Source organism: Gymnodraco acuticeps, unplaced genomic scaffold (assembly GCF_902827175.1).
Source record: "Gymnodraco acuticeps unplaced genomic scaffold, fGymAcu1.1, whole genome shotgun sequence".
In the NCBI taxonomy this organism is placed as follows: domain Eukaryota; kingdom Metazoa; phylum Chordata; class Actinopteri; order Perciformes; family Bathydraconidae; genus Gymnodraco; species Gymnodraco acuticeps.
In genome coordinates, this window is record NW_022989802.1 from 527,766 (window position 1) to 555,363 (window position 27,598).

Here is a 27,598-nt window from a genome sequence, read left to right on the forward strand (position 1 = left end):
CCACACTCGAAACATCTTTCCAATGTTGAATCGAAAGGAGTGTTGTTACTTTTGGAAAACAGATCTGAAAACCACACTCTTCATGCAGCAAGACAATTCTTGATTTAAAGTCCTCTTTCAAGCGCTGTCTTTTCTTTCTTTTGCATCTGCAACGTATGATGTTTATGGACATGTACAACAAAGAATCAACACAAACGTTTTTGCCATCATCCTCAATGAAACGATTATCCAACATTAACCTGCTCAATGACAAATGGCTTTCACATGCGTTAGGAAATGTGTTACTATCCAGCTGCCCTTTGCCCAAGATTGCGTAACTGATCAAACAAGCATTTCTCCAGACCTCATTCATTTCAGAAAAATCCTGCTGAACTTCGAGCCGTGAAACCCTTGTAACATTCAATTGCTACTGTAAGTGACGAGCGTTTGAATGCACGCATGCCACCCTCCCTCTACAACTACTCCCCCCAGGCTGTTACTGTAAATACGAAATGGCTCTTTAAACAGCTTGCCGGGTTAAACGAAGGTTAAAAATCCTACACGAGCTTCCAAGTCCCAGAGCATAGCAGAGGTAAAGAGGGATGGAGAAATTACACAACAAAAAGCACTCTGGGCTAAATCGTTTCCCCATTAAGTTCCAATGATGTTTAGATCAGGTGATGGGGGAAGCAAGTGCAGTTATTTGAAACTACTTATATTAGTTTAGCTTCTATTCTGGGGAATTGTAATCTTAGAATTTGGTCAGGGACCTATTTCTTGATGGCTAACATGGTTGTTAATATTCCAGAATTCAGACCATATAAAACAACCAACATACATATGTAGCCTTGTAGTTCATGTTAATGTAATGTTGTTTTTTTAAAGTGAGCTCATTTTCGCAGGGGCCAAACAGTGGTACTAGACTTTTGTGACGTTGTGTGAGCCAAAAAATACTTTCCCATTGACTTACATTGGGAAAAAGACATCTGTATATCAGCGTATACATTTTTTTTCTTCAAACAACTTTTATAAGTATGAAGGATGTCCCGCCTCCAGCGCTGTACCAGTTCTCTTTACACATCTATGGTTTAACTTCATGTCATTTAAAAAGGTAGGTAATTGTAATTTGAAGAGAGACTTAACACTAGGATTAAAAGCATTGCCTTCTCTGATTGAAAGTTGACAGTCTTGTGGTTAGAGGTGTCCTCTACTGCCGCTGAGGTCACAGTGCACTGGAGTACACTTAAACCAAAGGAGGCCACAGAAGCCATGCAGTGGTCAAAAAGTCTTTGTTGCTACGGAGGGTTCCTAAGTGAGTGAAATGACCCTAAAGTACCTTAGTGGCAGCCATGATGGGAGCGGTTAGATGTCTCTTAAGGCTAAGAAAAGGTTCTTTTCTTATGTCCTTATAGGGTAAACTGAACCGTCCTTCATAAAAAGAGATAATGCCTGTCCACAAGTCGATGCAGCAACAAAATTGAAAGTGGCGCACTATTCAGCTGTCAATAAAATAAACTGAAAACATCCTTTTGTGGTATTAATCTATCAAGAGGAATCACTACTTGAAATGTTCTGCATTGACTTTGTCTTACTCGTATTCTGTGCATTTAAAAATGTTGCTTTAAAAACAAAAAGGTCTGTAGCCTTGTGTAGGTGCAGTTAGATGTATCTTATTCTCTTTCCCTAATTCCTTATGAGTGATCCTTTATTTATTTTAAACCTCGGGATGTTTTCCATCAAGGAAAAGTGAATAGAAAAATAGATACCACTTTACAATAAGGCAAGGCAAGGCAAGGCAAGGCAAGGCAAGGCAAGGCAAGGCAAGGCAAGGCAAGGCAAGGCAAGGCAAGGCAAGGCAAGTTTATTTATATAGCACTTTTCAACACAAGGCAATTCAAAGTGCTTTACAAAAAATGAAAGAGATTAAGAAAATGGCAGTCATTAAAAAGAAAAGCTAATAAAATAAACATTAAAAGAAAAAATACATGGATACAAGTTACAGTGCTGTCAATTAAACATTAAAAGAAAAAAGTACATGGATAAAAGTTACAGTGCAGTCTAAGATATGAATAGTTCAATTAAAAGCAGCGACAAAAAGAAAAGTCTTCAGCCTGGATTTAAAAGTAGTCAGAGTTGCAGCGGACCTGCAGGTTTCTGGGAGTTTGTTCCAGATATTTGGAGCATAATAACTGAACGCTGCTTTACCATGTTTAGTTCTGACTCTGGGGACAGAAAGCTGACCAGTCCCTGAAGACCTGACAGATCTGGATGGTTCATAATTTAGCAGGAGGTCAGAAATGTATTTTGGGCCTAAACCATTCAGTGCTTTATAAACCAGCAGCAGTATTTTGAAATCTATTCTGTGACACACAGGAAGCCAGTGTAAAGACTTCAGAACAGGAGTGATGTGATCCACTTTCTTAGTGTTAGTGAGGACTCGAGCAGCAGCGTTCTGAATTAGCTGCAGCTTCCTAATAGATTTTTTAGTGAGACCTGTGAAGACACCATTGCAGTAGTCCAGTCTACTGAAGATAAAAGCATGGACAAGTTTTTTCCAAATCCTGCTGTGACATTAGTCTTTTAATCCTAGATATATTCTTTAGGTGATAGTAGGCTGATTTAGTAACAGTTTTAATGTGACTGTTGAAACTCAGGTCAGAGTCCATGACTACACCTAGATTTCTGGCTTTATCTGTTGTTTTGAACATTGCACACTGAAGCTCAGCGCTAACTTTTATACGTTCTGCCTTGGCTCCAAAAACCATTACCTCAGTTTTATCTTTGTTTAATTGGAGAAAGTTCTGACACATCCAGTCATTGATTTGTTCAATGCACTTACTCAGTGTTTGAATTGGAGCATAGTCTCCTGGTGAAATTGTTACGTAAATTTGTGTGTCATCTGCATAGCTATGGTAACTTATTTTGTTGTTCTTCATTATCTGAGCCAGTGGTAGCATGTAGATGTTAAAGAGAAGAGGCCCCAAGATGGAGCCTTGAGGAACCCCACATGTCATATTTGTCAACTCAGATGTGTATTTACCTATAGAAACAAAGTTGTTTCTGTCCTTTAAGTAGGATTCAAACCAATTCAGAACTGTTTCCGAAAGTCCCACCCAGTTCTCCAGTCGGTCTAGTAATATGCTGTGGTCAACAGTGTCAAACGCAGCACTGAGATCTAATAATACTAACACTGAAGTTCTGCCACTGTCTGTGTTTAAGTGTATATAAATATACATTTATATATTTATAAATATAAATAAGACTACCCTTATAAAGGGTTTACGAATAGTTTGTAATTACTTAGGTTATGAACACTTTATAAATCATTAATACGCTTTTATAAGACATGAGATAAACAGGGCAACTGTGACCGGTTGCTTGCCAAATAGTGAGCCCACATGTATCTGTACTGCTAAGTCTTATATTGGCTACTTAGCTTACTTCATCTGCTTCATCAGCCAGCATCCTTGGTATCTGTTGTTCACTGAGTTGATTCTCGCCAAGTAGCCAATATAAGGCTTAGTCATCTTGCCAAATAGTGAGCCTGTGTTGACGTATGGTTCTTAATGATTAATAAAGTGTTTACAACCTAATTCATAACTTAATTATAAACCCTTTATAAGGGAAGTCTTATTGAAAAGTGGTACCGAAAAATACATATTCGACATTAGACCTGGTTGGCTCTAAAACTACTTTTAGTTTAATATTACTTCTAATCTGTTGTATTCTTAATTCCCACCACTCTGCCAGGTGTTAAAGCAGCATAAGTGGCAGGTGTTGGAGCAGATGTGAGAAATTAGCAGGTGGAAATGTACAAGTACCTTTCTGGCCTTCCTGCTCTCCTTCCTATTGTCAATCACGATCTAAAATTACTGCAGCAAAGCTTTATGTGCGCCTTTACAAGCTTGTTGGGTTCTGCTGAGCTTTTTTTTTGTATTAGTGAAAGACACATTTCACTATCTCAACACGTATGCAAGACTGCCCGAATATACTCAAGTTTAGACATCAAGCTGAGAGAGCAAGCAAATCTAAATGGGCACTAAAACCGACAAACGATGATTCAAAAATGTTTCATCTATACATCCTCAAAGTTGGTGTTCATTTCATATGGCAACATTTCAAACGATTGCATAAAGACAATGTGTTGCTCTTACTCCAACACCATCGTGAAGTTTGCTGACGACGACACGACCGTCATCGGCCAGATCACAGGCGGAGACGAGACGGCGGTCGAAAACCTGACATCTTGGAGCCAGGATAACAACCTCCATCTCAACGTCAGCAAAACCAAGGAGCTGATTGTGGACTACAGGAAGCAGCAGGGAGAGGGACACGCCGCCATCGCCATCAATGGGACTACGGTGGAGAGAGTCAGCAGCTTCAGGTTCCTCGGTGTCCACATCACTGAGGACCTGACATGGACTCATCACTGAGGACCTGACATGGACTCTTCACACCACCACCATCACCAAAAGAGCTCGACAGCAGCTCTTCTTCCTCCGCAGGCTGAGGAGGTTCAACATGGATTCCAGGATACTCTGCAACTTCTACAGGTGCACCATAGAGAGCATCCTGACCTTCTGCAGGTGCACCAGAGAGAGGACCCTGATCTTCTACAGGTGCACCATAGAGAGGGTCCTGACCTTCTACAGGTGCTCCATAGAGAGGATCCTGACCTTCTACAGGTGCTCCATAGAGAGGATCCTGACCTTCTACAGGTGCACCATAGAGAGTATCCTGACCTTCTACAGGTGCACCATAGAGAGGATCCTGACCTTCTACAGGTGCTCCATAGAGAGGATCCTGACCTTCTACAGGTGCTCCATAGAGAGGATCCTGACCTACAGGTGCACCATAGAGAGTATCCTGACCTTCTACAGGTGCACCATAGAGAGGATCCTGACCTTCTACAGGTGCTCCATAGAGAGGATCCTGACCTACAGGTGCACCATAGAGAGCATCCTGACCTTCTACAGGTGCACCATAGAGAGGGTCCTGACATTCAGGTGCTCCATAGAGAGGATCCTGACATTCTACAGGTGCACCATAGAGAGGATCCTGACCTTCTACAGGTGCACCATAGAGAGCATCCTGACCTTCTACAGGTGCACCATAGAGAGGACCCTGACCTTCTACAGGTGCACCATAGAGAGCATCCTGACCTTCTACAGGTGCACCATAGAGAGTATCCTGACCTTCTACAGGTGCTCCATAGAGAGGATCCTGACCTTCTACAGGTGCTCCATAGAGAGGATCCTGACCTTCTACAGGTGCACCATAGAGAGTATCCTGACCTTCTACAGGTGCACCATAGAGAGGATCCTGACCTTCTACAGGTGCTCCATAGAGAGGATCCTGACCTACAGGTGCACCATAGAGAGTATCCTGACCTTCTACAGGTGCACCATAGAGAGGATCCTGACCTTCTACAGGTGCTCCATAGAGAGGATCCTGACCTACAGGTGCACCATAGAGAGCATCCTGACCTTCTACAGGTGCACCATAGAGAGGGTCCTGACATTCAGGTGCTCCATAGAGAGGATCCTGACATTCTACAGGTGCACCATAGAGAGGATCCTGACCTTCTACAGGTGCACCATAGAGAGCATCCTGACCTTCTACAGGTGCACCATAGAGAGGACCCTGAGCTTCTACAGGTGCACCATAGAGAGGATCCTGACATTCAGGTACTCCATAGAGAGGATCCTGACCTTCTACAGGTGCACCATAGAGAGCATCCTGACCTTCTACAGGTGCACCATAGAGAGGATCCTGACCTTCTACAGGTGCACCATAGAGAGCATCCTGACCTTCTACAGGTGCACCATAGAGAGCATCCTGACCTTCTACAGGTGCTCCATGGAGAGGGTCCTGACATTCAGGTACTCCATAGAGAGGATCCTGACCTTCTACAGGTGCACCATAGAGAGCATCCTGACCTTCTACAGGTGCACCATAGAGAGGATCCTGACCTTCTACAGGTGCACCATAGAGAGGATCCTGACATTCAGGTACTCCATAGAGAGGATCCTGACCTTCTACAGGTGCACCATAGAGAGGGTCCTGACATTCAGGTACTCCATAGAGAGCATCCTGACCTTCTACAGGTGCTCCATAGAGAGGGTCCTGACATTCAGGTACTCCATAGAGAGGATCCTGACCTTCTACAGGTGCACCATAGAGAGCATCCTGACCTTCTACAGGTGCACCATAGAGAGGATCCTGACCTTCTACAGGTGCACCATAGAGAGCATCCTGACCTTCTACAGGTGCTCCATAGAGAGGATCCTGACCTTCTACAGGTGCACCATAGAGAGGATCCTGACCTTCTACAGGTGCTCCATAGAGAGCATCCTGACCTTCTACAGGTGCACCATAGAGAGCATCCTGACCTTCTACAGGTGCTCCATAGAGAGGGTCCTGACCTTCTACAGGTGCACCATAGAGAGCATCCTGACCTTCTACAGGTGCTCCATAGAGAGGATCCTGACCTACAGGTGCACCATAGAGAGGATCCTGACCTACAGGTGCACCATAGAGAGGATCCTGACCTACAGGTGCTCCATAGAGAGGATCCTGACCTACAGGTGCTCCATAGAGAGGATCCTGACCTACAGGTGCTCCATAGAGAGGATCCTGACCTACAGGTGCTCCATAGAGAGGATCCTGACCTTCTACAGGTGCACCATAGAGAGCATCCTGACTGGCTGCATCACGGCCTGGTACGGCAGCTGCACCGCCCTCAGTAAGGCTTTACAGAGGGTGGTGAAAACTGCACAGAACATCACCAGGACGGAGCTGCCATCCATGGAGGACCTCTACTCCCAGCGGCTCAGGAAGGAAGCCCTCAGGATTATCAAAGACCCCCGTCACCCCAGCCACACACTGTTCTGTCTGCTATCGTCTGGCAGGCGGTACCGCAGCATCCGGACTAAAACCACCAGACTCAGGGACAGTTTCATCCCACAGGCAATAAGACTGTTAAACACCTGAACTGTTGAAACAACATCCATAACATTCATCTGCAACTTAGTAATTATTTATCTATTTCTCTAATATATCATTCCAATAGACTCTTATTGCACTATTTCACTTTTTTTTAAAATATTTTTCTTTTTGTATTTACTATTTACCTGCACTATATTTTTCTGTTTATCTGTGTTTTTGTGTTGCACTGTTGGAGAAGCCTGTGACCTAAGATTTTCATTGGCATAACTATAGCTATGTTCGTATGACAAAAATAAAGAACCGAATCAAACAATGTCACTGTTTATATATATGGTTCAAGTGATTGTTCATTATTTTATTACAATACCACTTTAGTCTGCAAAATTTACTTTTTTTTGTTTACGGACTTGACAAACTAAGCTTGAGATGCTCTGGCTGCTGAACTCAAAACATGAATGTTTAAAGATGTAACTATCTATGTAGGCCATAAGGTGAACCCTGTTATCGTTTCAACCCGCTCCACAGAAGTGAAACTACATAATCTTTAGTTCATAAAAAAGAACGAGTCATGCTTATCCACCAAAAAAAATATCGTCGCTAAAATTCCTGCCAATTCTTCTAGGCACGTAATTATTGGCTGAACTAGTCCCTTCGAAGCGTAATAATATCTTGGTCCAAAGTCGTGCCACGGTTCGTCACGTGATCGTGCTACACCAATTGGGTAGCTGCATATTGTCAACAGAAGTGAAAGATGGCGGCCGCCATGGTTACGCTAAACCAGACCAAATGGATTCTAAACAGTGCTGTATGCTTGTTTTATGTCATGTTTTGTCATATGTCTTAATACATCACTAAGTCCGAGGTATTTGCGTTATATACGCGGTATTTGTGAGAGGTTTTACTATCTGGGAACAGAGTTGACCATCGAATCAACATTGACTAGCAGCGTTTATCAGCCAACTCCAGCTACAAACAATTTCCCCACGGGGATTAATAAAGTATATCAAACTCATATTTATCAAACTATCATTCCTGGACTGCCATGTTCACATCGCTAGGTTCATTGGGATTATTCCATTAGACTGAGGACTTTTTGTCTGTCTGTTGTTACCCTGTACACGTTAAATGCACTCTTAAAATAAACATGACTTGATTTCTGCGTCCAAGAAGAAGGTTAACTTGTTACGTTAAGTAATTTAGATCAATAAAATGCAGTACTTCCAGGCTGAAGACTTTTCTTTTTGTTGCTGCTTTTAATTGAACTATTCATATCTTAGACGGCACTGTAACTTTTATCCATGTATTTTTTCTTTTAATGTTTCTTTTATTAGCTTTTCTTTTGAATGACTGATTTTAAATGCCATTTTCTTAATGTCTTTAATTTTTTGTAAAACACTTTGAATTGCCTTGTGTTGAAAAGTGCTATATAAATAAACTTGCCTTGCCTTACTTATACCAATGTCCATTGATTCATTTATTTACTCATTCATCCCTCCACAAATGAAAACAACACTGATGAACCATAAAAACGAGATTTATTACAAATATAAAAGGTATGACATAGAAAACAGTAGAAGGACATGTAATGTAGTATAATTGATTGGTGTCAGGCTGGGCGGAGCGGCTGATTGGTGCTGTGATTGCCTCAGCTGGTTAAAAGAGTCCTGCTGATTATACTCTGTTCTAGTACCAAAAACAAACGTATCTATGAGTGATGTGTGAGCGCGTCGGCCAGGCACTAAAACCAAAAGAACAGAAAAGAGCTTAAGAAAGATGGAAAGAAGGCTCTTTTATTCCTATTCCTCACTGTCAGTGTCAGGGCAGTCATCGTTCTCTTCCTCTGTTTCTTTTTTATTTGCACAATTTGAGCAACGACATAAGTCTGTGCAACAGAGTCCTGCAGAGAAGCATGAACATCTGCCTTTCTCACAGGCAGACTCTTTGCAGCTGCAGTGTATCACATGCAACACACTGTCAGGGGCAGGATTTCTTGTCATCCAGGTGACGTGTAAGTTCCCATCCTCTATTTCCCAACCATATCCAGCAGGTGATGGAGCATTCATTTCTCTTTTGAGACAGGACCTCATTATTGCTGCCTGGTAATTTGCCCTTTTGCAGTGCTGATGGAGGGCATCATGAGTAGGGGGAATGCTTAATTCTGGCAAGGCCGATGATGCCATACAGAAAGCCTTGTACCTAGCATCATTTACATGTTCGGCTGCTGGCTGATCATACAGGTGACATACATACCGGCAAAGAAGTGCAAATGTTGATTGCTCCAAGTCAAAGTTAGTACCTAAACTTCTGAAAGCCTTAAGGTAGTCATCTTTCTCACATGCAACAGCAAATGACTTTCTTTTGCCTTTGCCATAGAAAGCGCTTGTGGAGTCACACCCAGAGAACGTGTGAATTCCAATCAAGGCTGAACACACACTGGTTCCGAGAGCTGATGACACCATGGCAATGTCAATGATCCGTGTCCTGTTGCCAGTCCCTGTGAACACATATAAGCTGCATGGCAAATCTGCCTGCAGACTTACAGCAATGACTGCCACATCAGTGTCCGAGCTCTTGATGATGACAGCTTTGTGCTCCTGTGCAGCATGTTGGGCATGTAAAAACACCCGTGTGTCACATTCCTCATGATCACACTGCAGGTCTTCAACAACATCAACAGACTGTACACCCTCCATGACAGTTACACAGTGGCATTGATTTTGATGGGCAATGTACAAGCTGAGGTTTTTACCCACTGTTGTGAGGTCTGCATGTGTCCATGCCACATAAAGGAATTCGGCCAGTGCTTCCTTATTTTTTCCGTCAGAGAGAAACTTCTTCCACTGGGTTGGAGTTCTCTGATCTGGGCTGAAGATTGTTATTAGTTGTGACCCTGCATCAGCTCTACGGGACCGTTCTAGGCTTTTGATGCTGATGGGTGGATACCGGTCAGTGACAAAATCAATGCGTGTACACTTGTGATGCAAAGCAAGTTGGAGTATGCTCTGCAGTATGGTCTCTGCAAGCTCTCCAAATGTTGCTGGTCTGGATGGCATGGCCTGCATGACTGCCATGCCATCAAAAAGAATGGCACCACCTATTGGAACTTTGTCAACCAAGCACTCTCCACCTTTGCTCTGCAATAGATCCATGAGAGCTGATTTGTTTGTTTTGGCAAGTGAACCATCAGCACTTGCTAATGGATATGACACAGTTCCCAAGGAATATGACAGAATTTCCCTCATTTCAATTTTCCTGCTCTGGCCAAGGATGAGGAGCCTGGAAAATAACTTCTTGTCAGCACGCAAAATCACTTCCTTGCCTGCTGGTCAACACTTTGGTCATCTTTCTTCTCAGCAGCTTTCTGCAATTTGCCTAAACGGAAAAAAAGGACAACTCAATGAGTTTGTTGACGTATCTCTCACACATAATTGTACCTTTCAGTTATTCAACCACAGAGAATGTGTGTGTGTGTGTGTGTGTGTGTGTGTGTGGTGTGTGTGTGTGTGTGTGTGTGTGTGTGTGTGTGGTGTGTGGGTGGGGGAGGGGGTTTGCTTACCTGCTTTTAATGTTTCAGCCTTACACAGTTGATCCCTTTGTCGCTTGCCTGCTTTGATGATCATTTCCTCCTTCATCTTGCATATAATGCACAGGGCAGGAAGGACGGGGCCAGAGCCTGCGATTGGCAGGCCTGACCTTGATCGTAGCTTCTCTGTTTGGCTTCGGTACGTGCTGCGAGACGTCGATGGGATGGGCTCGACCTCAAGGTCCTCCCTAACGTCTTGATCTCCCTCACGTGCGAGCCGTCTTTCCACCTTCGTCATGGCCTTTGTGTCGGTAAACCTTATGTAGCATGTGTGGTGGAAGCCAGCGTCCTCAGGAATATCTTCGAACTCGAAATCAAGACAGTGCTTGTGGTTTTCAGCCACCACGTTCCGAGAGTCTCCCTTCAAGCCGAGCGACCGTTGTAAGCTTGTCCTGTACGTATTCCATCTTGTATTGGTAAAACAATCAACCTTTTCGTGCTTCACAGACGTAATATGCATGTAACAATGTTTGTGTGTTGACAATTTTGACTTTTTGAGACTTTCTGGTGCGTTTTCCTCGTCTCCGCTACTCGATGAAACCATGGCGGCCGCCATCTTTCACTTCTGTTGACAATATGCAGCTACCCAATTGGTGTAGCACGATCACGTGATGAACCGTGGCACGACTTTGGACCAAGATATTATTACGCTTCGAAGGGAATAGTTCAGCCAATAATTACGTGCCTAGAAGAATTGGCAGGAATTTTAGCGACGAAATTTTTTTTGGTGGATAAGCATGAATCGTTCTTTTTTATGAACTAAAGATTGTGTAGTTTCACTTCTGTGGAGCGGGATTTCTTTTCTAAAGGACTTTTCGAGGTTCACCTTGCGGCCTAATGGGGATGTGATCGTTGAAACTCACTTGCAAATCTACCCCTCGATACACTGAAAATCTATTGTAGGCATTACTGCTGATTTTCTTGTACTTTCCCCCGAGCACACAATATATAAGAAAAAGCTTTATTCGTATATTGACTGCATTATAGGAAGTCAATTGTGTGCCACTTTTAATGTTTAATTGACAGCACTGTAACTTTTATCCATGTATTTTTTTTCTTTTAATGTTTATTTTATTAGCTTTTCTTTTTAATGACTGATTTTAAATGCCATTTTCTTAATCTCTTTCATTTTTTGTAAAGCACTTTGAATTGCCTTGTGTTGAAAAGTGCTATATAAATAAACTTGCCTTGCCTTGCCACAGAAGGCAGAAACCCATATAGTGGATGTAAAAAATGACCCTGAATGAGCAGTTGGCAGTGCTGGGGGAGCCGGGGAGAGTTCATCGTATTAAACACGTGAGGAATAGAGCATTTCCTCAAATCTGACAGGTTCGAATACATAAAAAACACTCCCTGGTATCTTTTTTCTTCTTTTTTAACAAGAGCTAACAGCCTCCTGACTTATTACTCCAGCACAGGGGAGCTCAGCAGACCAGGCTAACCTTAAATACTCACTCCAGTGATTAATATGGAAATAACCTCCCCTCTGAGTCCTTCAAATTATCTCTCCTTTCCCTATTCCCCTCATCTGCTACTTGATTTTCTCGTATATGCACGACACCCATTCCTCATACTTTAAAATATCAAACCAATAACTTCCTAATCTTTTTGGCGGTGTAACTTTCCCACCACCTTGTTCCCTCCCCCTCCCTTTAGTGTCTTTGTCTCCTCCTTGTTAAGGACAGTAGAGGTTACAGGGCGCTGTAGATGTCTGAGGGCAGAACAGGCTCTCAGAGGAAGGAAGATGAGGTTGAAGCTGCTGGGAAATGTCGAGGCCTCTCAGTTGTTTACTAACGGAAGCCCTAATAGCTGATCTTACTGTCAACTAAATGCATATTAGATTTTTGAGGCAAAACAGGACACTTGTGGTTAGAAAATGTATGTTTTATCCACTCACAGAACAATGATGGCTATAGACGAGTTTCCTGTTTACAAGCGCAAGGATTAGAGTGCAGCAAAGGGTAGAACACTATAATAACCACATGATCATAAAGAAAAAACAATTAGAAAGTCATTTGTATGAGGCACTTATCCTTGCATTACCAATAGTAGAAGTATAAAGAAATAACTTTATGGATTAGACAAACGATATATATAACTCTTTTAATAAGTTGGGTTTTGAGGTGCAAGGTGCAAGCCTTTATGCTAAGCTAAGCTACCTAGCTGTAGCTTCATATTTAGTGGACACAAGTGATATCTTCTCAAATAACACAGATCATACAAAGCTAGCTCGAGAAGTATAAAGAAATAACTTTATGGATTAGACAAACGATATATATAACTCTTTTAATAAGTTAGGTTTTGAGGTGCTAGCAGGGTAGCTGTTTCAAGCCTTTATGCTAAGCTGAGCTACCTAGCTGTAGCTTCATATTTAGTGGACACAAGTGATATCTTCTCAAATAACACAGATCATACAAAGCTAGCTCGAGAAGTATAAAGAAATAACTTTATGGATTAGACAAACGATATATATAACTCTTTTAATAAGTTAGGTTTTGAGGTGCTAGCAGGGTAGCTGTTTCAAGCCTTTATGCTAAGCTAAGCTACCTAGCTGTAGCTTCATATTTAGTGGACACAAGTGAGATCTTCTCAAATAACTCTCAGGAAGAAGGTGAATAAATGTAGTGTAATAATTTCTCAAAAACTTGCTGACTTGAGTGTAAAAGTCCGTTTTTACTGGAAAACCTGCTCGAAAGCTCCAAACAGTCAAAACAAGCCGGAGGACCTAAACAAGACTGGAGTGATACTGGACAGATGGGACCTTGGGAGCCGAGAGGACTCTGAGACTGAGGCAGGGAGACATTTTGGGGGGGAGGTGAGGAGTTTAAAAATATGATGTTCAGATTTGGTTCCTCTCCCATGGGAAAGAGATTCAATCTGCACCATGGACCACACACACACTCACGTATGCAAGCAGCATACACAAACACTCACTAGAAACCCTGGAAAGCTGTCCAGGTTAAGGCCGACAAGAGGACAACTTGGAAAATAAACTTACAGTGCGGACATCCAGAAACAGAGGGGGAGGCATGGGGGGCGGGGGGGAGACAGAGAGGCTCCACCGACCAGGAGACTGCCAGAGGAGCAGCTCATTAAACTGAATGTGAAGTGCTGCAACAGACAGTGTGGTTTTTTTATTAGACAGGCTGAACGTCTCAAATGTTGCAGGTGTCATTACACAGAACGTTGTCCTCATAAAGCCACTGAGAATAACTGGTGGGGAATTTTAAAACAGATTTAATGAAAAGGACAAACGCTACCCAATGTGCCTTGTTAGGGAGATGGGTACTTTAAGTTTGAAGGAAGTTTAGTTACAGACTGCATTTGAAATACAAGAGAAAAGAAACACAAATGACGGCATTTTGGAATCGGTGGTAATTAAATGCTCAGGAGACATTCCTTCCGATCCTTTTAGTTAATCAGTCTCTCTTTCCATCATTCCTTGAAGGCGGCAATAACTTAGTAAACTGTGCCAGTTTGACAGCGAGCCGGCATGCACAATAGGCCTGTTTAACTGAAGACATATTGAGGGGCCACAGTAGGCAAGCATGGGGGTAAATTATAAAAATTATTGATGGTTGAATATATTTTAGCCGCTTTAATGTCCGATTCCGTTCTGAAGCTTTAAGGCTGGAAGGACATGATTGGCTTTCCAGAAACTTGTGGACTGTTCTTGCTCTATGTACATTTTATAAAGACAAATCCAATTATATTAAATCAAACTCTAAATATAATGTGTTTTACAATGAGTTTATTAAAATGTTTAAAGCTGTTAGATTGCTAATAGATGTTTTAATATTTTGTATTTCTGAAAGCCATGTTTGGTAAATGCAATTTTCCGAATAAAGATTAAAATAAATGTCAAATAAAAAAGTGGTCTCCTGAATAGCACCGAGCCATGTCAATCAAGTGAACACGCCCACTCGGTCCAGAGAGGGGGTCTAATTAGGCGATATAAGTGAAAACACCTGTGGGGGCGGTCAATGTTCAGTCACCTTTTTTATATATAATGTTGCTACTCTTTACCGTGCATGTGTACTTATATGATTTCAGTTTATAAACATGTGCTTGCCTCTTTTTGTATGATGTTAGTGTACTCTATGTATATTTGTATTTCTCTGCACTGTACCAATGTGAAGTACCCTGCTGTGGGACAAATCAAAGGTTTCTGTTTCTGAAGAAATGCACCTCCTGTGCTCCCTCCGTTTCCTGGATGTCTTCTTTTAAAAATGGGTCAGTTTCCTTCCACAGCTTTTTTTGTCAGCAGGTGAAGTGTCGGGGGCTTCCTCAAAGGAGCGAAACCAGCGAACCAGCGGTCACGCACCATTACTCACACACAGTTGAGACATTCCTCTTAATCGGCATCACTCACTTCTATGCACCTTTTCTCTGTGTGCAGTCATAGCTAAATATGACTCACTGATTTATAGTTGTCATACATAATCATTTGTGACAGTTTGTCAGTGAGCAAAGACTCCCTGTATGGTGACGGGATGTGTGTTTAAGCTGGAAGAGGAAAGCAGTCTCACTCTTTTTCTATTTCCCACCCATGCTGTGAATGATTCACTTACCCAGTAGATACCTGCGAAGGGTGCTTGAGCACGACATTTTCTCCAAGATGCTGCAGCCTCCGCGTAGTGGATCATCGCTCTGTGACAGAAAAAAAAGACCATAAGGAATAAATATAGAAAACTTGTGTCACTTAATCATATAGGGACATGTGAAGTGCAATCGGTGACCAATGAAGTGTGTGTTCACATGTTAAAGGATTAACAATATATCACATTAAGTGCTCTTCAGAATCAGATTTAAAAATCTGCCACTTCCTCACAGAGCCCCTCCTCCAACACACGAACATGACCAATGAGGGCACGAGATACGTTTGTGCACAGATGGAAGGCTGACAGGCAGGTAGGCCATCCAGTTACTTTAGCCGGCTCAGATAATTGGTCGTGCTTTTTACAGCGCCACGGCTTCCACAGATGACTTTTTTGTATGGATTTGTTGTCAAAGCACTTCAGATATTCATTGCTATCGGGATGTTAAGAGCATTCCATGGAATATAACAAAAAGTGTATCTCGAGCCGGTTTCTCAAACTTACCTACCCCACCTTTAAGTAGGGCCCTATTAGGCTCAATTCCAGGTTACATATTTGTATGTTGTGCCTCTGCTGTCCCTCTGGGGGGAACTTTGGGATTTTAGCCTTTGCATTAGCCACACTTGCACAAAAACCTATATATCACACTAGAGAAAAGGGCAAACCCAAAATAGCTTAATAGGGCCCCTTTAAATTAAACCACACGGTGTAAATACATTCCAAAAAGGTACAAATCCCATCTTTCCGGAAATTGTTGACTCAGATGCAAGGTGTAAAATAACTTATAATTTGTTGTTTTCTGGTAAAAATAAATCAAACCAGAGAAAAATGCTATCCCATATGGCTAGATTGCCTCTTTTGGACTGGCCTCTGTACAGATATCTAAATGGGACGTGAGGCTGTTGGACTCTAAATCAGGCTTTTGGCAGGGAGAAGGAGAACTTGAGAGATGGAAGAGGAACAACAACGGGTCAGAGAGATGGTGGATGAGGAGAAAGAGGGACAGGGAGAGAGTGGGAGGACAGGAGATAGGTAAATGAGAGGAAGTGATAGGAGAGGAATAAGAAAGGAGTTGAAATGAAAAAGACAGGGAGTCATATATGGAGAGGAGGGTAAGAAGAAGGGAGGAAATAGGCAGGACATTGGGGAGAAAGAGGCGGGAGATGCTGGCAAGAGGAGAAAAAGCAATAGGGAGGCGGAGAAATAAAAAGACACATAATTGGCAGGTGGAGAGGAAGGAGGGCCAGTGAAGTGCTGGGATGGAGAGAAGCTATGCTGGGAAGGAGATGAAAGGTGAACGGGTGGTAGTGGGGGGCTAAGGGCCTCGAAGAAAATATGCAAGCAGAAAAAAATGGAGGGATATGAGATGTGAGAGAGGGAGAAGGAGAAGAGGCACAGAATTAGATACAAATCACTGAAGCTCTTCAATTTCTGTTGATGTTAGTTCATTGTTTATGCTAAAATATGGCCATATCTTACAAATTTACTTTTTAAGGGAGTCAAAATGGGGTCGATAAGAGAAGGAGGGAGTATGGAATCAGCGAGAGGAGGATAAATGTTTCATATAGTGTCATCACATTGGATCTCATTATGGATTATTTACTTGAAAGTCTCCGAGACTCCGAGACTTTAGGAATGGCTGATGTCTGCCTGCTGACAGTTTAATGGTGGTCTGTTTACTAATGATACGTTATTGCTTCCTTGACGTTATTATGGAAGGGAAAAGAGAGAAGGGGGAGGGTTAAAGTGGGAGAGACAGGTCAACATCAAGGGCTTTGAGGATGGCAAATAAACAGTGTAGTAAAGGGATGGAGGGCGGAAAGAGAGCTGCTGTTTGGGCGGTAGTAAAAGGTCAGAGACCCAGGAGGCCCGCTGCTGTCTGACAACAGGACACACAGAAACCTGTCAGACAGAGGAGGAGGAGGGCGGAGGAGGAGGAGGAGGAAGAAGAGGAGGAGGAAGAGGAAGAACAAGAACAGGAACAACAAACAGAGGGGGAAATTGTTGGTGTGTGTGACAGCGCTGATAGAAACAGCTAATTATCTGAACAAAGGCAGCAAATGAATACTGCCAAATAATTAGCCTTAAATACATGCTATTGTCAGCAGTTCTTTATCATACGCCACATTCACAGCAATATGGTGTTGTGCCTGCTGGGATCGTGGCCTTCGTTGTAATTGTTGTTTGCTAAAGCACAGGTCCCAAAGCTGGGTCAAAGGCTCTGCCATGCCAGCAAACAACTCTGGTTAAAAGTTAAATACTATTATGCCTTCTATTTTTTGTAGTATATTAACACCTAGATGAGAACATGCATAGCACTAGAAGAAGCAACTAAATATCGCTGTTTTGTTTAAAGGAAATATTTTTGTGTAGGCCTAATTGTAAAGATTGACTATTTTGACCTTTTTTACATTACATTGCATTTAGCTGACGCTTTTATCCAAAGCGACTTCGACCAGGAAGATACAAACAGAATCATATAAGTACATCAGGTTTCATAGAGCCAAAACATTTCAAGTGCTTTAGATAAGCCAGTCCTTTATTAGTAGGCCTAAGTGCTTTGTTTAGAAATTATTTGTTAGTAATTCTATCGCTCGAAGTGGAGTCGAAAGATATGTGTTTTCAGTCTGCGCCGGAAGATGTGTTCACTCTGTGTGCGTTCAAGTACAGTTGTATATTTGAGAATAAGTACATGAGAGCTTTATATGACAACTTTAAGTAACATTTTCTCAATTACAGAAGTAGGACAGATGCTGTGTCAACAACTTGTGTACATATTGTTGCTGCAACGTTATTAACCTGTGAGCAGCCAGGGATACATCTAGTAAACAATGTGGCTTTGTTTTCAGGGTGAGCTATTTTTTGGCACACAATTAGCATTGAAATGTCTTGAAAGAATAATGCAGCAGTGATCCACTACTCTTTAGCAAAGATCCCTTTCAGTCAATTGATTGACCGGGCAATACTGTAAGGTCTACTTACTTTATGTTTCTAAAGCTTTCAATCACATATCGTGGCCTTCCTCGAGGTTGAGGAGTTGCTGTTTCCTTCAGCAATTTGATTAGCTCAAAGGCAGCCATTGCTTTTCGACATGGGACCACGTGGGTTTTGATATAAAGCAGCCCTGTAACAGACAGGTGTCCTGGGTGAAGAAGTCAGCTTTCGGCGCAGGTAGACGAAACCTTGCTTCAGGTACATTTGGGATTCTCTTCATGCATTCACCCAAGTTGTGTTTGGTACACTGTCGCCATCTAGTGTATGATTTCAGTATTGCATCCGCACATCCGTTCAGTTTGAGCCTAGCAGGAACCCGTAAGGAGGCGCAAACGTCGCCTTAGCAACGGGAAGGGTTTGGATCAGTAACTAGCAGAGCATGTCTTCCTAACTGGGCTGATTCATAAAGAAAACACCCCTACATATTTCCAGTTTGCTACCTGAAGCCTTGATGGCTGCAATCAACCCGTCAGTGTTTCTTCTGACGGTGAACGGACAAATTGAGGGAGCAAACGTAAATCTAACTTCTAATTGTTAGCCTAGCCTAGCAGCTATTTTGAACCAGAATTAGCATTAGCAACGCTTGCCTTCCACCTGAATGTGTCTAAATTATTAGTTTGAATGCCATTAAAGTGTATTTTTTTATGTTATATTTCAGTTTCCAGAGTATGACAACTTGTACTGCAAATATTGTTTTGTGTACGGCCACGACTGGGCTCCTACTTCGGTGAGTAGCATGCTAACAACAGTAACTTTATGTGAGTAAAGATTATGGTCGGTATCAAAACAAATACTCTACATCAGAATTCCTTTATTAGATGTATTACATTTACATCGTTACAGCAAGAGACACTAATGGTTGTATACTGTATGTATATATTGCATAGTGTTATATTCGTTAACTTTAACATAATAACACTGGTAAACAATGTATTAAATGTCTGCATATGGAAGATCTTCTCTGAAGCAACAAGTACAAGAGAAACTGGTTAAGTCCTGAATTGAGAATTGGTAGTAAAGACACTTTTGGAGTGAAACACAGTCACTGTGAACAATGTCAAAATGTTAGGACAATATATAGTTTGTTTTCACGTGCATTCAATATTTTTTTTTAATAAGTATAGCATGGTTTATCAGGTGTAGTTATCATCTTAATAGCAAGTCTGTTTCTTTGTAGGGGTTGGAGGAAGGCATCACTCAAATAACATGTAAAGGCAGTCAGTCTTCACACAAATTAATATGGAACTTCCCATTGGAGACGACGTTTAAGAGCACAAACCCCACTGGATGTGAGCATCACACACACACACACACACAGTTTTTAGCATTGTCTTCGCACATTCATAATCATATCTTGAGTCCCAATAACCGCCCTTTATGAATCATAATTCATAGACAATGAAAAATGACCAGAATTCATTTTCCTTTCCCAGGGCCTCAGCTGGTGGTGAGTGTGTACGGTCCAGATGTGTTTGGCAACGATGTGGTCAGAGGCTACGGAGCAACACACATCCCATTCACTCCTGGACAGTAAGTATTACATTTAAATACATCTAAATATGTATATAAACACAAGAAGTTAAAGTAAAAATGTGCTACACTATATAACATGAATAAAGTTTCAAATGAATATGTTGTTTTCCTGTTTTCTAGGCACACACGAACCATCCCCATGTTTGTTCCTGAGCCCACGTGGAGACTTCAGAAGTTCACGAGGTGCGATCATGTGTTCAGTTTCTGTGTCAGCAGCTGATGAGTATTTCCCACCGGGAGAAGCAGTTGAAATCTCAGCATTAGCAAATATTGACTGCTCCGGATGATACAGTCTCAGTAGTCGACGTCAGTAGGTATTGTTTGCCAGCTGCTGTTATCAGTGTGTATGGAAAGAATGACACACAACGGTGCTCACAGTCACTTTGACACATAACACAGTACTCTATCAGATTAGAAGGACCTTTAGCAACATTCGGAGCATATTTAGTGTTTCCTTTCATCTGGGAAAGGGTTAAAATATATGCATGTGGTGCTTTTTGTTGTTGATCTTAACATCACATGTAAATGAACTCATGACTTCCTGTCTGCCAGAGATGACTTTTAATAGGAGTGATACAGAAAAGCAAGAGCATCATATTTTATGATTGGTTGAGTCCAATTATAGACGTTAGACAATAGCTCCAGAAACAGTATGTATCCTGTGTTAACCCCTGTATGTCTACTGTACTGTATCATTTCAATTAGGGGGTATTCTTTCTCTCTCTTGGTAGTTTTTAACATGTGTTTCCTCTCTTGTTCAGCTGGCTGATGGGACGACGGCCTGAGTACACAGACCCCAAAGTAGTGGCCCAGGGAGAAGGCAGAGAAGGTTTGTTCTGCATGTTATTATTTGTTACATTGTTAACAGGGAAATGCTACTGATTCACACCCTCTAACGGAAAAGCATTATACACACATTAAAGGTGGGGTAGGTAAGATACACTTTGTGTTATATTCCATGGAATGCTCTTAACATCCGATAGCAATGAATATCTCAAGTGCTTTGACAACAAATCCATTAAAAAAGTCATCTGTGGAAGCCGTGGCGCTGTAAAAAGCACGACCAATCATTTTAGCTGGCTAAAGTAACTGGATGGCCTACCTGCCTGTCAGCCTTCCATCGGGGCACAAACTTCTCTCGTGCCCTCATTGGTCATGTGCGCGTTCGTGTGTGTTGGAGGAGGGGCTCTGTGAGGGAGTAGCAGATTTTTTCCGGTTGTGTATTTTCAAATTCTAGCGCCCTCGAGCCGGTTTCTCAAACGTACCTACCCCACCTTTAATGACAAAAAAACGGTGTTTAAAAAAAAAAAAAATAAGCAAACTCCTGACATTTCTAAAACAAGTCACTTAAGGTCATTTGGTAACTTTTTCGCTGATTTAGACCAGTAGACCAAGGTTATCTTGCCTCTACATCGGTGGACATTCAATAAGTTATTAAATGGATTGCTATAAAGTTGTAATGAGGGTACACACATTTATTAAATACTGTTTGTTGAATCTATATTTCTTATTTTTGTGTTGCAGTTACTCGGGTCCGTTCCCAAGGCTTCGTCACGGTCTCCTTTCACATCATTACTAAAGACATGAGGAAACTGGGTTACGACACAGGGCCGTCAAACACTGCCAACACACCGTCTGCCACATCCAGCTGGTCCACAGAGGAGCAGCCGTTCAGCACGCAGTAACACCAGAAACTGCTTTACAGACTAACTTTTGAATGTTATGAAACACAAGTTGACTGGTTTACTTGCTCAGGGAGCATGGGACACCACAACACTGCAATGCCACCGTTACCTTAAAGCGGCAAGAAGGCAGAGGGCGACTCTGATCACATGACACACGGTTTTTTAGGAAAAATTAAATTATTTGTTAAAGATTTTATTACATGTTTTCAAATATAAATAGCTTTAGATAATGTCTTGAATTTTTCTGTTTTACATTGTTTTTTACTTTTTTAAATAAATGGATTTTACTCTGAATTGTTCGTGTTTGAATGTATCGAAATATTTAGATCGCAGTATGGACTACTGCAGTATCAACATTGCAGTAGATGCAGTATTTGGTAAAGGCTAAATCTGTGAAAATATTGAGCATGTCTTTTTCTAAAATGTTATATTTTACTGAGTGCGTGAGGGCTTGAATACACGACTACGTTTAAGTGTGCTCGTTGATGTCAGCTTTAGTAAGAATAGCTTATTCAGGACATAATTGTGTCTTTCTACCACTTTCACAAAATTCCCCATTTCTGATAAGCAGCTTTTAAAAATGGCCACTACTTTAGAAAATCTGGGTTTTATTTATCTAAATTACAATATGGACCTGGTTAATTATGAAATCGCAGTAAGCTCAATATTTGGTAAAGGCAAAATATTCTGAATGTGAAGTATCGTGTTGCTGCACATTAGGCCTACACTATTCAATAGTTAGTACAAATATGTGATTGGTACACATCCTCTTAAAAAAGAATACACCAAGATCATTCTAATATTTATTTTAATGATATTGTGAATAAAATGTTTCACAAATTATTATTCTCTCGCCTATATCCAGTGCTGGAAGTAACGCGTTATTTTTGGCAGTAACGAGTACTCTAACGCATTACTTTTTAAATGCAGTAACTCAGTTACCGTTACTACATGGTGCGTTACTCCGTTCGTTTTTTTTATATAGTCAACAGCCAGGCGAACAGAGATGAGAACTGTACTTAAGTACTTGAGTAAATGTACTTTGATACTTCCTGTGTCACATGCGGAGACGCGCTGTGGGCGTGTTTGTGTTGTTTACTAACAAGACTATCATGGCGGCGGCGGAGCTCAAGTCTAGTTTCTCCACCTGGAGATATTCTCACTATTTCACTTTTGTCGAGCACAAAGAAAAGAACGTTTTAGTTAAATGTAAGTTGTGTCTTGGCAGGTCAAAGATCCTATCTACTGCCCAAACCAGTAATTCAAATCTCTTAAAACATCTGCAAAAACAACATGCTGGGACGAAGCTAGTAGCTAAGACCACAGAGACTCAGCCGACGCCACTCCACCTCCACCTAAGCAACAGCGGCTGGATTTTAACCAAGGGACTGCTAGCCAGGGAAAAGTCGATAAAGCCATTGCACGGTATGTTGTAGAACACGTGCAGGCTATTGCTACATTGGAGTCACCCGCGTTCAGGGAGCTAGTTAGCATGATAGCATGTCCGGGCGGCACGCGGCATATGGGACGGAACACTTTTTCCAACTACCTGGAGAAAGAATATACAAAAATGGAAAGCCAGCTAATATCGATGCAATCCAGATTGCATATAATGCATGTCAAGTTGATCAACAGATTGTATTATTCTCCAATGCAATAACAGTACTGAAATGAAGGCTATAAGGGCATTAATGGGAGCCCTTTAAAAAAGCAACGAAAACGTTACTTTTCACAGTAACGTATTACTTTTTTTTAATGAAGTAACTAGTACAGTAACTGAGTTACTTTTTAAATGAAGTAACTAGTAATGGTAACTAGTTACTGGTTTTCAGTAACTAGCACAACACTGCCTATATCACACATCATATAAAGAGTCAATATAATCAAAACTAGTTATGTTTTCCAAATCGTCCAGGCCTATAGTGAGCATATTGTGGCTGTTGGAGCTATATATATCTCTTTATATTATTTAATAGTTTAACATTTATTTTCTTGCTGTTTTATAGTGTTTATTATAAATGTATTCTTAGTTAGTCTCATAAGTTAAAGTAGTTTATATGCTTTTATTTTGAAGGTGTGGTGACACGTTATTGGACATAATTCACCTTGCTTATTGTGTTGCCACACGGACCCTTTAGTGGGGAACACCTGTTTGCTTTAGCTGCCATTCCTGCTAGCTCATCAGGCAGAGCAGTGCGTGTATGTGTTAACCTCTCTGAAAGTAATGGATAATAAAGATTGGAACTCCATTCTTAATACACCGCCTCCGACTCTCTTTTCACGGCACTACACTGGTGACCCTGACTTTTCCGAGAAAGTTTCCGGAAAATTAACGAACATGGCTGAGCGCGATGTTTTCATAAAGCTGCCGGAATTCTGGGAGCACGCCGCGGAGGCATGGTTCGCACACGTGGAGGCACATTTCGCCTACCGACAGGTCCGTGACGGAGACCTAAAATACTACCATGTGGTAGCAGCGCTGGGGAGCTCCACGTCGTCCAGGTTGGTGGGATTCATCGCAGCCCCCCCACATCATGGCAAATATGAGGCGATTAAGGCCCTTCTCCTTAAGACATTTAGCTTATCTGCTAAGGAGAGGGCCCGCCAGATACCTGACATTCAAGGCCTAGGAGACAGCAAGCCATCCCAGCTAATGGAGAAAATGCTAAATCTGCTAGGGGGGGAAGATCCCCGGATTTTATTCACGGAGATTTTCCTGCGTCACTTGCCTCCCCGGGTACAGACGGCGCTGGCCAACACGCCTGTCACGGAGCCCCGTGCTTTGGCTGAGGAAGCGGATCGTTTTTTCCTGGCTACGCAACAGCCCGGGGCAGAGACGTTAGCCGCGACGCTCAGCGGCCCACCGGCAGTCAAGAAAGCGTGGCGGAGGCCGGACACGGCTGTGGCTAGCCGGCGTGGAGACGCCGGAGAGTGCGTTTACCACGCACGTTTCGGGACAAGGGCGAAGAGATGCATCGCTCCGTGCAGCTACAAACCCCCGGGAAACGGAGGGGCCGGCGCTCAGTAGTGGCTCTGAGCGTCGGCGGCACGTACAGGCTCCTCTTCGTCAGCGACAGCGTTTCGGGGAGCCTGTTTCTGTGTGACACGGGCGCTCAACGGAGCGTAGTTCCAGCGTCGAGTGAAGATGTCGCCCGTGGGGGGCACGGACCGCGATTGACGACGGCTAACGGCAATCCCATTCGCACGTACGGCGTGAGGCCTATGTGTTTGTGCATCGGAGGACAGCGTTTCAGCTGGGATTTTGTGACAGCGGAGATTTCTTTTCCCCTCCTCGGAGCGGATTTTTTGTGTGCTCATGGACTCTTAGTGGACGTTAAGAATAGGCGTTTGGTTGATGCCTTAACGTTTTCTTCCCTCGTGTGCACACTTGGCAGCGCAGCGTACGACAGGCTGTCAGGCTCGCTGTCAGGTGCAGACACGTTTCTCAGATTGTTGGCCGAGTTTCCAGACCTGTCGCTACGCACCTTCTCTGCGCTTACCACTAAGCATGGCGTGGAACACCACGTCACTACCGGGGGGCCTCCTGTCTACGCCAGGGCCCGGCGGTTGAACCCTTCTAAGCTGGCTGTAGCGAGGGCGGAGTTCGCAACCATGGAGCGCCTGGGCATTGTCCGCCGCTCCGACAGTCCTTGGGCTTCCCCCCTGCACATCGTTCCCAAATCGAACGGCGGGTTCTGTCCGTGCGGGGATTACCGCCGACTCAACGACGCCACTACGCCTGACCGCTATCCGGTGCCGCACATTCAGGACTTTTCGGCGCATCTGGCCGGTACGGGGGTGTTTTCCAAGGTGGACCTGGTGCGTGGATACCACCAGGTGCCCATGCACCCCCTGAACATTCCCAAGACAGCAGTGATAACGCCTTTTGGACTCAAGAATGCCGCTCAGACGTTCCAGCGCCTGATGGATTCGGTGCTGCGGGACCTGCCGTTTGTGTTTGTTTACCTCAACGACATACTCGTCGCCAGCGCTTCAGTGCAGGAGCACCTTTCCCACCTCCGAGCCCTTTTCACACGGCTCAACGAACACGGATTAATCATCAATCCTGCAAAGTGCCAGTTCGGGGTGTCGGACATCGATTTCCTGGGGCACCGCGTCACCAAGGGCGGTGCGACACCTCTGCCAGCGAAGGTGGAGGCTGTTGCGGCGTTTCCTCGCCCGCTCACAGCCCGGTCGCTCCGTGAGTTTCTGGGGATGGTGACTTTCTACCACCGTTTCATCGCCCGGGCCGCACACATCATGCGGCCGCTGTAATGAAGCGTTGAAAGGCAAGACCCCCGTCCAGGAGATCGACTGGACAGCAGAGGCGGACGGCGCTTTTGCTGAGGTCAAGACCGCGTTGGCTCAGGCGGCTTTGCTGGCACACCCATCATCTACGGCTCCCATCTCCATCACCACGGACGCGTCAGACTACGCGGTCGGCGCAGTGCACGAGCAGTGGGTGGAGGGCGCTTGGCAGCCGCTCGCCTTTTTCAGCCGCCAGCTGACGTCTAGAGAACGCAAATACAGCGCCTTTGACCGGGAGCTCCTCGGACTTTATTTGGCCGTGCGGCACTTCCGTTTCATGCTGGAAGGCCGTGAATTTACGGCGTTTGTCGACCACAAGCCGCTCACCTTCGCCATGTCAAAAGTGGCGGAGCCTTGGTCGGCACGTCAGCAGCGGCAGCTGTCCTACATATCGGAGTTCACTACGGACATTAAGCACGTGGCTGGCAAGTCGAACCTGGTTGCTGATTGCCTCTCCAGGGTCGTCATCGGTGCCGTCCAGTTGGGCCTGGACTATACTCGCATGGCGGCAGACCAGGTCACAGATCCCGGCGTCCAGGCCCTGAAGGTGGAGAGCGCGGGGCTGTGCTTGGAGGACGTGGTGTTCGGCGACGCGGGCATTACTCTCCTCTGTGACGTCTCTACGGGCCTGGCGCGGCCTGTCGTCCCTGCCAGCTGGAGGCGTCCTGTGTTCGAGGCTGTGCACGGCCTGTCACACCCCGGCGTTAAACCTTCGGTGCGTTTGGTAGCGGCGAAGTTCGTTTGGCAAGGACTGAAAAGGGACGTGAGGACTTGGGCCAGGGAGTGCGTGGCTTGTCAACGTGCTAAGGTGCACCGCCACACGAAGGCCCCGTTGGAGCGTTTCCTGGTGCCTGAGAGGAGGTTTGATCACGTCAACATTGACCTGGTTGGTCCGTTGCCTTCCTCTCAGGGGTTTTCCTACCTCCGGAGGCAGTTCCGCTCGTTTCAACATCAACCGCAGACGTTGCCCGGGCCTTCATTGCAACGTGGGTGTGTCGTTTTGGCACCCCGTCAGACATTTCCTCAGACAGGGGCTCTCAGTTCACGTCCGAGCTCTGGAACGCTGTGGCAGGCGGTTTGGGGGTTAAGCTGCACAGGACTACCGCTTACCACCCTCAGGCTAACGGCCTCTGCGAGCGCTTTCATCGCTCCATGAAGGCGGCCCTCAAGGCCGGCCTTACGGACGGTAACTGGGTCGACAAGCTGCCCTGGGTGATGCTGGGCCTGAGGACCGCACCTAAAGAAGACCTGCAGTGCTCTACGGCTGAGATGGTCTACGGTCAGCCGCTGAGAGTTCCGGGGGATTTCCTCCCAAATGCATCGGCTCCCTGGTCGGCGTCGGCCCAGTGGGCTTTCCTGCGTGACGCCGCTGAGGCCTTTGCTCCGATCCCTACTACTCAGCACAGTACTCAGGTGTCCCAGGTTCCCGCAGAGCTCCGCTCGGCGGAGCACGTGTTCATCCGGCACGATGCGCACAGAGGCCCCCTGCAGCCCCCTTATGATGGGCCTTTCCGGGTCTTGGATTACGGGGACAAGCACCTGGTGGTCGACCTGGGTGGCAAGGCCGAGCACGTCTCGGTGGACCGGGTGAAGGCTGCTCACCTGGACTTGGACCAGCCTGTGGTGCTGGCTCGACCTCCGCGACGGGGCCGCCCCCCGGCCACGTCCCCTGTCACGGATTTAAGACCTGTTGTTCCGGTCCCTCCCCTTCCGGGGGCCGCACAGGCGGGAGTCACTTTTCCGACTCCCGTGCTCAGGAGTCGTGGGGGTCAGCGTGTCGTTCCTCCCCGCCATGCTGATTTTGTTTATGTGTGAATTCTGGGGGGGCTTGTGTGGTGACACGTTATTGGACATAATTCACCTTGCTTATTGTGTTGCCACACGGACCCTTTAGTGGTGAACACCTGTAGCTTTAGCTGCCATTCCTGCTAGCTCATCAGGCAGAGCAGTGCATGTGTTAACCTCTCTGA

At 44.3% G+C, this 27,598-nt stretch overlaps 2 protein-coding genes across 2 annotated transcripts; one reads left to right on the top strand and one right to left on the bottom strand.

The window, feature by feature from the left end:
- Positions 1–8,545: 8,545 nt before the first annotated feature.
- LOC117552740 lies at positions 8,546–10,539 on the bottom strand. Its single transcript, XM_034226340.1, has 2 exons — positions 10,484–10,539; positions 8,546–10,299 (listed from the first exon to the last, which is right to left on the bottom strand). Exon 2 carries the CDS (start codon positions 10,167–10,169, stop codon positions 8,724–8,726), a length of 1,446 nt encoding a protein of 481 aa, XP_034082231.1. The 5' UTR covers positions 10,170–10,299; positions 10,484–10,539; the 3' UTR covers positions 8,546–8,723.
- Positions 10,540–18,439: 7,900 nt separating this feature from the next.
- On the top strand, positions 18,440–21,614 carry b9d1 (B9 protein domain 1). Its single transcript, XM_034226397.1, has 7 exons — positions 18,440–18,616; positions 18,761–18,829; positions 19,280–19,391; positions 19,536–19,632; positions 19,756–19,818; positions 20,397–20,464; positions 21,160–21,614. The coding sequence occupies exons 1-7, from the start codon at positions 18,554–18,556 to the stop codon at positions 21,318–21,320; spliced, it is 633 nt and encodes a 210-aa protein (XP_034082288.1). The 5' UTR covers positions 18,440–18,553; the 3' UTR covers positions 21,321–21,614.
- The last annotated feature ends 5,984 nt before the right edge of the window (positions 21,615–27,598 follow it).

Excerpts from the sequence above, each read along its gene's own strand:
- LOC117552740 (XM_034226340.1), bottom strand. The coding sequence starts at position 10,169 with ATGAGGGAAATTCTGTCATATTCCTTGGGAACTGTGTCATATCCATTA.
- b9d1 (XM_034226397.1), top strand. The coding sequence starts at position 18,554 with ATGGCTGCAATCAACCCGTCAGTGTTTCTTCTGACGGTGAACGGACAA. Across the intron at positions 19,392-19,535 it reads GAGCACAAACCCCACTGGAT|GGCCTCAGCTGGTGGTGAGT; the intron begins GTGAGCATCACA and ends TTCCTTTCCCAG. Across the intron at positions 19,819-20,396 it reads AGACTTCAGAAGTTCACGAG|CTGGCTGATGGGACGACGGC; the intron begins GTGCGATCATGT and ends TCTCTTGTTCAG.